At 34.7% G+C, this 12,538-nt stretch overlaps 1 protein-coding gene across 3 annotated transcripts in view; it reads left to right on the top strand.

Moving 5' to 3' along the window:
* Pex1 (peroxisomal biogenesis factor 1) overlaps positions 1-12,538 on the top strand; it is a 52,764-nt gene that overhangs the window by 5,130 nt on the left and 35,096 nt on the right. For all 3 annotated transcript variants that reach the window (XM_074064742.1, XM_074064743.1, XM_020161183.2), the window contains exons 2-9: positions 549-692; positions 3,613-3,696; positions 4,208-4,322; positions 4,421-5,187; positions 7,998-8,117; positions 10,682-10,805; positions 11,007-11,134; positions 12,116-12,198. In XM_074064742.1, the coding sequence (XP_073920843.1) occupies positions 549-692; positions 3,613-3,696; positions 4,208-4,322; positions 4,421-5,187; positions 7,998-8,117; positions 10,682-10,805; positions 11,007-11,134; positions 12,116-12,198 (1,565 nt within the window). The remainder of the gene's footprint in view (positions 1-548; positions 693-3,612; positions 3,697-4,207; positions 4,323-4,420; positions 5,188-7,997; positions 8,118-10,681; positions 10,806-11,006; positions 11,135-12,115; positions 12,199-12,538) is intronic.

Raw genomic sequence — 12,538 nt, forward strand, 5'->3', positions numbered from 1 at the left:
CCTACGTGATACTTTTGCCTGCAATTGACTGTAACTGAAACTACAGAAAGCAAATTAAGAGGACCTACTGTACTTAACGACTGATATTTTATTTTAAACATAGTAAATTTTAGCTTATTTAATAATTTCTGTATTGGTAGACATTTAAGACAATCCCGGGTTTTCACTATTATAGGCAGTACTGCAGATTTTCTGATTTTTTTCCTTTGTTGAATCATTACTTTAGAATAAATACTCAAATATATGTGACTTAAAGAGTATGTGAGTTCATCCAGCTACCTATTGCCATTTTGAATTTTGAAGTGACTGAATCCATTTGTAAAGCCGTCATAGAGCATAAGGGTATTGGATTCGTGTATAGAATCTCCAGTGTTGGTGTTGAAAATGATTATAACTTCTTAAATGCTATGACAAATGTAGATACCAGAGTTATCAATATCTATAGAGCATTTTTTATATGTGTGGGATGCAATAATAGTTTATCTGAATCTGGGAAAACATGTAGAAACTTTTAAAACTTTTTTCCCTCCCATTCTTCATATAAATAGAATCAAGCTCTGGAAGTAACCTGGGGTCAGCAGCCTGCATTCTTGAGCTGGATAGAAGGCAGGCACTTCAAAGATCAAGGTGAAAATGTTGCTGAAGTTAGCAGACAAGTTGGTCATAAACTTGGACTCTCAAATGGGGAACAGGTAAGCACAAAACGTGATGCCAGTGACTTTCTTCTGATGTCACCTAATAGAGCAATGGAAAGGAAAATTAAAGTTCAGATTTTTTTTAAAGGAGGTGAGATGACAATTGGAGGCTCTTATAACCAATCTAGTATATTCAAATTGGCTATACTTTGTTGTTAAGTCATTATTTTATAGTTAACCATGCTCCCTACTTGTTTTTGTATTCTATTTTGCTCACTTTCTAGTGAAATTATTTTTCATTTATGAATTACCAGGTTTGACATTCTATTCTTGAATTTCATTTCACTTGTCCTGACATTTTCTAACCCTCAATGGTCTTATGCAATTAAAAATATCACTTCAATTTGATTAAAAATTACACACAAGTGTATATATATACATATATATGCATATATATAATGTACATCAATTTATTCATTTTCTATATTTTTAAACTATGGAAGTAACAGATATTCATTGCAAATATTTTATTGTTGAAAGTGAAAACATGCATTTTTCCCTTTCCCCAACTGCAGCCTTGGAATGAATGTTTACTGTTTGTTGAGATCACATTGGACCTTTAGGATTTAAAGAATGAGATAATATTTTTTTTTGCAATTTTTATCCCATAAAATATATGAAAAATACCTTTCCATGAAGAGCCATCTCTGGGTAACAGCAGCAGAGGGTTGGTTCTAGGAGCCCCCATGAATACAAAGTCTGCAAGTGCTCATGTCCCTTATATAAAATGGTATAGTGTTTTTATCACCTGTGCACATCCTCTCATATACTTTAAATAGTCTCTAAATTACATGTAAACCTAATTTAATGACAGTGCTATATAAATAGTTCTATTGTTTAGGGAATTACAGTAAGGAAAGAGTCTGTACCTGTTAAGTACAGACACAATTTTTTCCCTCAAATATTTTCTATCCCTAGTTAGTTGAATCTGAAGATGTGGAACTCATGGATACAGAGGACTGACTGCATTACAAATGATATGCATTGAACATCTCTCTGTATATATGTGATCTGTTGTAGCAGTACCCCTATGATACTGTCTCTCAAAGAGCCACTGATGAGAACAGAAGGTGGACTGATTAGCCTAGAGGGCCTTACCTTCTTGTTGGTCTAGAGCTGCTTTTGTGCTTCCTCTGAATTCTACATACATAAGATAGGTATCCCATATCTAAAATGCTTGGGATCAGAAGTGTTTCAGATTTTGGAATATCTGCATAGACTGTACCAGTTAAGCATCCCTAATCTAAAACTCTGAAACCTCGGCTAGGGGCATGGCTTAGGTAGTAGAGCACCTGCTTTACAAGTGTAAAGCCCTTAGTTCAAAACCCAGTACTGTCAAATAAATAAATAAAATTTAAAAATCTAAAACCTGAAATGTTCCAAAATTTGAAACTGTACTCAGAAATGTTGAGATTTCAGAGCATTTCAGATTAAGGTACTCAATCTGTAGGCATGACATATAATATTAAAAATTGAATTACCAAGTCCAGGGGGCTATATATTGAAAGTTTCGATGGATGGGGATAAATTGCGCTCTATTACCAATTTCCCACATCAGTGCATGAGAGTGCCACATCTTTTAAACTTGTTCTGAACATAGACTAATTACATTTATGTATGTTTTTGATAATGAGAGTGGACCATTCATGAGAAATTCATCAGCCTTGCACTACCTTTCACTTCCTTCAAACTTTTTGCTAGAATTTGAACATTTTAGCACCCAAAGGACCTTTGGTGTCTTGCTCTACAATCCAGTTTTGGTAAGGATCATGTAGCAAGTTACAGTTCATCTGGCTTTGGGTATGTAGCACTTCTGTGCAGGTTAGCTTCCTGCTACTGTGAACAGTGCTACTTGTTTTTCATTCCATTTGCTTCTAAGTAACTTCTCTTTGATTTTCTGTAGCTCCTTTGGTATAGCAGCACTGCTAAGACACTGTCACCCAAAGAATAAGAGCAGAGTGTGCACTTAGCCCAGGTGGCCTGAGCTTCTTGGTGGGCAAGAGCTGCTTGTGTTCCCTCAGGACCATCCATTCAAATAAAGTGTACGGGGAGAATAAGGGTGAATTCCCTGAGGAGTCTGAGATGAGGCACTTGGGGAAGTTCTGCTCCAGTCTACAAAAGCAGAGGACTAGTTACCTAGAACATTTAATACTCAATGGCTTTGGACTTTACTCCTTTAATCCCCAGAAGTACCTATGGAAGGGGACAGAAAGTAAGATGGTGGCCTCCAGCATGTTGAGCCATACCAGCATTTCATATATTTGTGGATTAGAATGAGGGGGTATTTGCTTTACAGCAAAAATGCTGTGACAGGTTATACTTCTAAATTATTGGTCTGACCTCTAATTCAGTGTGTTTTTTACTTTCGTAGAAGCAGCAAGTCTTGAAGTTAATTATAAAACTGATAGTTGCAAGACATTTCTAGAAATAATGAGTGTTTATATTAGTTCAAGACATGACAGTCTTTTTTTGTATTTTTACTTATATTTTCCTTTTTTTTTTTTCCTTGAGACAAGGTCATGCTATATTGCACAGGCTGGCCTTGAATTCACAATCTTCCTGCCTCAGCCTCCGGAGTAGCTGGACTTGCAGGCTCATACCACTGCACCTGGTTCTTACATTTTTTCCCTAATGCTTATCTTTATATCCTTTTGAAAAAAATGTGTTGTGCTAAGGTGTTCCTTTATTCTATAATTTTTTGTGAAACAGTTTTTCCTAAACTACTGAGTACATCAAAGCCTAGCTAAGAGTAAATGCTTAAATATCTGTCACATGAAATACTAACAACACAGACAGACAGACAGCACACACACACACACACACACACAGAGACACAGAGTTATTTACCTAAAGAGGGAATCTGTTCTTTTCTAAGAAAAATCTTTTTAAGTCATTTGAAATTTTTTATTTTTTCTAGGTATTTCTCAAGCCATGTTCCCATGTGGTGTCTTGCCAGCAAGTTGAGGTGGAACCCCTGTCAGCAGACGATTGGGAGATACTGGTAAAGAAAAACTAACAACTCGGAATGGCAAAGTGGCTCAAGTAATAAGAGTGTGTGCTAGCAAGCTCAGCAAGTGTGAGGCCCTGAGTTCCAGCCCCAGTACCACCAAAAAAAAAAAAAAAAAAACTAACAACTATCTCATTTTAAAGTATTTCAAAATATCAGTGTCTTCAGGGTTCTCTGAGCTTCATAATATATTCTGAGTTGGTTTGAATTATAAGAATGAACTGACAGGGCTCTTAATGTCTAATGTGAGGACTATTGATAAGAAAATTGTACTGAATTTGGAATTGATTCTAAATTAGTAGATTTGAACTGCTTTTGCCACAAAAAAAAAAAAAAGGTACAAGATGATGGATATACTAACCTTTTGACTGTATATATCCCATAGCGTCATGTTGTATACCTTAAATGGACACAATAAAACTTAAAGTAAAAAAAAGAATGGAGTGAGATTTCCATACTAGACGTGGAATGGACAAAATGTGATCTTTTTCTGTCTTGGTTCTAGGAGCTGCATGCTGCTTCCCTTGAACAACATCTTCTAGATCAAATTCGAATAGTTTTTCCAAAAGCCACTTTTCCTGTTTGGGTTGATCAACAGACTTACATATTTATCCAGATTGGTAGGTGGTATTGTAATATTTGCCATCATATGCTACCCTAGAGCACTGAGTGCAAAGCAGAGATGAATATGCTCTAATGAGCTCTGTTTTCTACACAGTTGCACTCATACCAACTGCTCTTTATGGGAGGCTGGAAACGGACACCAAACTCCTTATTCAGCCAAAGACACGCCAAGTCAAAGAGAATACGTTTTCTAAAGCAGATGATGTGTATGGGAAATTTCATAGCTATGGAAGAGACCAAAAAGGAATGACAGAAGAATTTCAAACCAAGCAGCTTCAGTCAAATACCATGGGAGTAACTGGATCTAATGAAACAGACTGCAAGACACCCAGTGCTTCGTCATTGACACCAAGCTTGTGGTCTATGATTGGAAGCATTTTTTCTTTTGGATCTGAGAAGAAACAAGAGACATCCTGGGGCTCAACTGAAATCAATGCCTTTAAAAACATGCAGTCACAGGTTGTTCCTGTAGACAATATTTTCAGAGTATGCAGATCTCAACCTCCCAGTATATGTAATATATCAGCAGCTTCTACATTTGACAAATACTGTGCCATTCATGTATTTCCATGGGACCAGGAATATTTTGACATGGAGCCTCGCTTTACCATAACTTATGGAAAGCTAATTAAGTTACTTTCTCCAAAGCAAAAGCAAAATAAAACAAAGCAGAGTGCCCTGTTGCCTGAAAAAGAGAAGCATGTATCAGAGCCACCAGATCAAAAACAGATTAGCTCAGATCATAATCAAGAAGCTGATAAGGCCTGTGTGGTAAAGATAGTCTGGAATGGACTTGAGGAATTAAGGAATGCCATAAAATACACCAAAAATGTAGAACCTCTTCATCTTGGGAAAGTCTGGGTTAGTATGAGTTATAATTTGGGAGAAAATTTATACTACCTAAATTTCCCTAAATTTTGAATTAGGATTATATATATTTATGTGTATGTATATATATATACATACATAAATTGAAAGCTAATATATTAAGAAACATAGTGTTTGAAATCTGGAGGGATGGGGACACTTTTCTGCTTCCACTATAAATTTCTTATTTGGGTAAGGATTGTATGCTGTCTGACCAGTAAGCTTGGAGAGGTATAGGCCCACAAAGGTCAAAATTATTTGCCCAAGGTTGCATAGCTATTGAGTAGTAGAGCTAGGACTCAAGTCTAGGCAGATTGGTTATAGGGTTCGTGCTCAGCATGGAGTGCTCTACAGAGTTTTTCATCTTTAATGCCTACTTTTAATACCACACACAACTTAGTTGAGATGGGGTCTCATGAATTTTTTGCCCAGGCTGGGTTTGAATTGCGATCCTCCCAGTCTCATGGCTGTAGTTAGAATTACAGCCATGAGCTACTGCCTGGCTCATAGATTTCTTTTACTCCTACAGTTTTATGTGTGACTTTTATGCAAATGGCTTAGAATATATTCGTCTCTTTGGCCTATATCATTTTCTAGACTCCCCTACTATTATTTTCTGTTGAATTTAAGCTGTTAATTTAAGAGATTCCATTGCATTTTCAAATTCGAATTGTCTAACACTGAACTTGTTATGATGTAGCTGTTTCTACCATTAGACAGAAGTATCCTTTTACTTTCTTGAAATGAGATGGTGAGGAGAGGTTGGAAGTGCTGGTGGTAGAGAACTGGGGACCCCATAGGAAAGCAGTAAGTAAACTGCATGAACCTGCACTTGCACTCAGCTTTTTTTTTTTCTTTGCGATACTGGGACTTGAACTCAGAACCTACACCTTGAGCCACTCCACCAGCTCTTTTTTGTGAAGGGTTTTTCAAGATAGGGTCTCATGGCACTATTTGCCTGGGCTGACTTTGAACTGCGATCCTACTGATCTGCCTCCTGAGTAGTCCACTCAGCTTTAAAGGTTAAAGAACTACAGGCAATGAGAAGTGAAGTACTTGCCCTCAGGTACTCAAGCAGGCTTGACTTGAGAGATCAAATTGATCACTAGTAAATTAGTGTTGATTTGAGCCTTTCTTGTGAAGTGTGATGAGGGGTTTCTTTTTACTCTTTCTGTTATTAAGTTTATTTTTAAGCATTGCATAAAATTGTGATACTAATGGTGTACCATATAATGGTTTGGTAGATGAAATACCTTCTCTTTAGAAATTAGCAGAGGTAGTAAAGTGGATTAAAGTCTTTTTTTTTTTTTTCCTGACAGTATTAGTGATTGAACTCTCTACCACTTGAGCCACATCCCAGCCCTTTTTTTGGCTTTTATTTTGTTTTTCAGATGAGTTCTCAAACATTTTTCCTCAGCCCAGCTTTGGACCCATCCACCTATCTTTGCCTCCTGAGTAGCTGGGATTACAGGCACGTACCACCTTGTCCAGCCCAGCCCTCGAAGTTTACCAGTATTTAGACAGATAAGACAAATTTTGAATATCTTTATTGAGATAAAATTTAAAGTGTATAATTGGCTAGGTGTGGTGGCTCAAGCCTGTAATGCTAGTTACTTGGGAGGCAGAGATCAGGAGAATCATAGTTCAAGGCCAGCCAAGGCAAAAAGTCTTTGGAACCTTATTTCAACCAATAGCTAGATGTGGTGTCTCACAACTGACATCCTAGTTATGCAAGGAAGCACAAATAGGATTGTGCTCCAGACTGGCCCCAGGCATGAAGTGAGACCTTATCTCAAAAATAAGCAAAGCAAAGAGGTCTGGCATAGTGGCTCAAGAGGTAGAGAGCCTACCTAGCAAGTGAGGCCCTGAGTTCAACCTCCCAATACTGTCAAAAAAAACAAATACAATGTGATATGTACAAAAGTTTTTAGTGTAATAGTTATGAGACCAACACCATAATCTAAGTCTAAAATATTTTCATCAATGGAGGTGAGAAATTTTACCCTTGTATTTTAGATTGGGTTTCTATCTGGATTCAGTTGTACCCATGGCAAGATTGCAAGTGATTAGCTTTGGTTCTAAACTTTTACAAACGAAGACTGCCAAAGATTTGCAAGTAACATTTAATTTGAGTGTAATATTATGGCTTAAAATATTTTTATTGCGGATAGAGTCAAATACTTCCACTTACAGCTCTAACTCTGAACCAACACTTCCCACCCTCCTCACCATCTCATTTCAAGAAAGGAAAAGAAAAAGAAAGAAATACAGGGGCAGAAGATTGGAATGCTTGTGGTATAACAATATCTGCACTTGCATCTGGTTATGCTATTGTTATAGTCAGAATGTTTATGTCCCCCTGAAATTCCTATGTTGAAATCCTAATCCCAAGGTGATGGTATTAGGAGGTGAGACCTTTGGAAGCTAATTTGGTTATGAAGATGAAGGCCTCATGAATTTGACTAGTGCCCCTCTAAAGAGAGACCCAAGGTAACTGGTTCACCCTTTCTACCATGTGAGTTCTCACACGGAGGACTATGAAGACAGCCCTCACCATACAATGTGCTGGTGCCCTGATCTTAGACTTCCCAGTTCGCAAAATGAGAAAAAAGTTTCTGCTGTTTATAAGCCACCCAGTTGATGTTTTGTTATAGAAGCCCAAGCAGAAAAGACAAATATGAATCATGGTGGTAGCTTCTATCATTTCAGCTGAATTCATAGAAGCATACATCAATCTTGATGTTATGAAATATTTTTAATCAAGCTTTGAACTATTTATATTTTTGTTTATTTTTAAATTTCAGATTCCAGATGACCTGAGAAAGAGACTGAATATAGAAATGCATGCAGTAGTCAGAATAACTCCAGTGGAAATTACCCCTAAAATTCCAAGATCTCTAAAATTACAACCTAGAGAGAATTTAGTGAGTTCAAATATATATGTTATATCAAAATTCTTGTCCATGTGTTGTAAAATTTCTAGTCTCTAAGTAATAATGTTGTCCTTTTTGTTAGAACAAAGAAATCTTTTCTTCCTTTTTGTGCTAAAAGATATTTAACATAAAATACTCTATTTTAACCATTTAAGTGTACAGTTCAGTGGCATTAATTACATTCATAATGTGCAACCATTGCCTCTGTTTCTGAAACTTTTCCATGACTGCAAAAAGAAACTTTGCACCCATTGAGTAATGACTTCTCATCCTTTTCTCTACCCATCCCCTCCTGACCGCTAGTCTATTTTGTATCTCTATGAGTTTGTTTATATCTACATATTTTGTAGAAGTGGAATAATACAATGTTTTTCCTGAGTTATTTCAGTTAACACACTGTTTTCAAGACCCATTCATATTGAGGCATGCGTTAGAACTTCATTCATTTTTATAGCTGAAGAACATTCCATTCTATGTATATACATTTGTTTACCCATTCATATTGATGAACAACTGGATTGTTTCTCTTTTTTTTGGCTATTGTGAATAAAGCTGTGTGAACAGTGAACTACAGATATCTACTTAAGCCCCTATTTTCAATTCTAGGAGTGAAATTGCTGGATCATATAGCAATTGTATATTTAATTTTTTTGAGAAGCCAAGAAATCCTTAATAAGCAACTCACATATTATGTGTGTTTGTGCTAGGGCCAATAGGGATAAAATTGTCTTTTAAAAGATTGATATTTTTGCTATATCAGTGAAATGAAAATTTTTTTCTTTCATGTTATTTTAATATTAATATTATAGCCCAAAAGAGTTCTAGACTATTTTACTTTTCTACTCAGTTCTGGAAACTGGTATGGTCAGGACATGAGATTTTGAACTTAATTTTAAAATCTTTTAAATAAGATATATGTCCAGTTTAGGTTACCAGTTCTCAAATAATTACAATGCAGAAAAATTACTATATATTCAAGAAGTTCTAAACATGACCTAATCCTTCCCTGATAATTCATATGAAACTTTTGGGTTCTCCAAATCATAATGATTGTTATGACGTGGAAGAACCACCCTAACAGAATTTTCTAGTTGGTGAAACACCAGATAATTTATATTATGTGCTTGGCGAAGAGTAAAACAAACAGAATAAATGCCATTTTCTTAGTATGTAACTGAACATTTAACATATTGACTAAACAATGCAGAAGGTTTTCTTTTAACATTTTAGTTATTGACCTTGGTGTTTGTCAAATGATAGGTCCCTTGTAAGAAAATTATTAGCCACTGGTCATTAGATGTTTTTAAAATCTCAGATACTACTATAAATACTTTTCCTATCCTGAGTTACATATTTTAGTGGAACATTTATGACCTTTGTCAGATCTCTGTGGGTTATGATAATATCAATAAAGATGTTTGGTTCCAAAGGAACTGTGAGTTGAATTTCAAATAGTTCTCATTTTTATTTTATGACTTTGTTTAGGTGTTTGATCACATTGCCCAATAAGAAACAGCTATTTTTGTGATCTTTTAAGAATGAAGAAATGATGCATTTTCTTAGCCTACTTTTGAGAGTGATAAAGTTCTGAACTTTAATCAGTAGATCTAAACTTGACTCTGGAGAGAACAGAAATAGACCAGCCTGAGAAATGGTAGAATAGAGATTTATTTTTGTGAGACAAATACCTGTCATCTTCACTTGTGTGTATGACTTTTATTTAATTTTTAAATTTTTTATTTATCATACATTATTAATATGAAGGGATTTCATTGTGATAATTCCATATATGTATACAGTGTATCTGAACAAGTTCATCCCTTTCATCACATTCCCATTCCCTTCTTTCAAGCAGTGTTTGGTGGGTTCATTACACCCTCTTCTTATGTACATCATCTTTTCTATTTGAGTTTTTACTATTCTAATTTCAAATAAGTTAAAACATAATTTAAAAGTGTTAAAAATTAGCAGTATTTTCCTTAGAATTTATTTTATACCTTTGAATGATTCAGTAACACTCTCCTCATTGAGTATATCTGGATTGTGGTTGCAGACTCAAAACAATGGCTTTAATCATATAAGAGATTTAATTTTCTCACGTACAAGGAAGTTTGAAGGAACTCATAGGTATTTAAACTATATTTTCAGGAATCTAGAGTGCATCACTTTGTCTCTCTTGCCATCCTTAGCTGTGACTTCCTCCTTTAAATGCAAGATGTTTACTATGCTAATAGGCATACTTACGTAAAGGGAGAATGGGGCTGACATGGTTATTGAGTTAATCAAATTATGACATTTGTTTCACTGAGCATATTGAAAAAGTGCACTTAAAACTTTGCCACTTACATAAATGTTCCTTCAGACTCTACTGTACTCATCACAGTAACTATAATGTCAAGCCCCTGTCTACCTATAGAATGTGAACACCCTGTGTTGGTTTTGTTTGGTAACATTTGCATTTGGTTAGGAAAAGATGTTAAAACAGGAATGTTAAAGTTAAGTGAGATAGTTGGATAATTGATTACCATTCTTTCCTTTTTTTTTTCCTCTGACAGCATAAAGACATAAGTGAAAAAGATGTAAAAACTGTGTTCTCTTCATGGGTACAGCAGTCTGCTACCACCATGCTTCCTTTGATAATATCAGAGGAAGAATTTATAAAGCTGGAAACTAAAAATGGTGGGTAAATGTGTTATTTTGACTTTTTTCTACTAAGATCATTATAACATTTTTGTTTTTCCAACCTGTATCAAGTATGAACAGTGAAATGTAATTACATATTGAAGAATGCCTTTAACTTGAAGTTTGATATTAAAATCTCAAAATTATTTCATCTTAATTCCAGTACTAACTCTCCATTTATTACTTTCTTTTTAATAGGGTTGAAAGAGTTTTCTCTGAGTATAGTTCAATTTTGGGAAAAAGAAAAGGAAAAAGCAAAAAGAAAAGAAAAAGAAAAAAATACTTTTTTGTTGAGTAGCAGTCTGTTACAGAAGACCTCAATACAAGTAATTACATATTATTGAATATTTAGTAAAACAATATTTGTTACATGTGATTGATAAGAAAGTATGATTTCCTTGTAAAAACTTGTATAAGAGAATATTAGAACCCCAAATGATAAGAGTAAGGAATAACTTGATTTAAAATATTTTGTCCAATAATCTCTTAAAGTTATCTACCTAAATTGTTGATTTTCCCTAAATTTAAAAATCAATTAAGCACAAGTAAGTTTCAAGAATAGAGCTGATTGTGTTAACTGGCAAATGGATCGTGATTTTCATATTTTTTTTGTTACTACTTGTGCGTTAAACTTAGGGCTTTGCACTTGCTAGGTAGGTGCTGTACCATTTGAACCATGCCTCCAGCCCAAATTCTTCTATTTTTAAATCAAATGAAAACTTAGTTTTAAAGGTTTTATTTTAAAACTTCATATTTTTACATTCAGTTTTGTTGTATTATTTTGGCTATTCTTAAATTCTCAATTCTTCACAAATATCGTCACATCTCTTTTCTTCCAGAACTACTTTAAGACTGGTCTTTTTAGAATATTATGTTTTAGTTAAGATAGTCACTCTTGCAGAATCAAACATGCACTAGTTATTTAAAATTTCAGAGGTTCAGAACTAGTCATAGTTTCTTTACTTTTGAAATATAATTGAGGGAATACCATTCAGTAAAAATACAAATGTATAATTGTGAAAAGAACAAATGTGGTGCAAATCAAAATTACAAATATATATAGATATGTGTATCTATATATCTGTAGAATGAATTAAGGAAACAGCACTCTTTCTGCTAATTGACTAAATATTTTCGCTCTGAGGATGAGTATCTTGTTATCCACAGTGTTTTAGGTAATGATATTGCATGCACAATTTAGCTATTCTCTCTGGTGAACAGAATCAGCAATCACTTTTCTGGGACCCAAGAAGCAAGCAAAAGACATAACTTTGAAATGTAAAACTAATTTTTCCTTGCTACTATAGGTCCTTCTAGATCCTATGGTAAAAGAAGAAAGCAGTGAGGAAATTGACTTTACTCTTCCTTTTTTAAAGCTGAACTCTTTGGGGTAAGAAGTTGTAGCACACTAGCATGTTTGGAAACACGTTTGACATTTTCTGTGCAGGATTTCTATGTAAATATTGAACTGGATGTGAATGTCAGTGAACGAGCTTACTAATGCTATAGTAGTACTTTCTCAAGGATTGTCTCCATCTTCGCATATAGATTGGAAATTTGCCTTTCTTTTTCGATAACTAGAGATCATATTATAAGTTTTACTAAGAGAATTGATTTTGTGAGAAGAAAGCACCTAGGTACCACTTGGATTATATGGGCCTGAATAAAACAATAATTCTTAGAATAAAAAATGTATTTTAAATTTTAAATCCAAAACATTACTTGAATGT

Source organism: Castor canadensis, chromosome 2 (assembly GCF_047511655.1).
Source record: "Castor canadensis chromosome 2, mCasCan1.hap1v2, whole genome shotgun sequence".
In the NCBI taxonomy this organism is placed as follows: domain Eukaryota; kingdom Metazoa; phylum Chordata; class Mammalia; order Rodentia; family Castoridae; genus Castor; species Castor canadensis.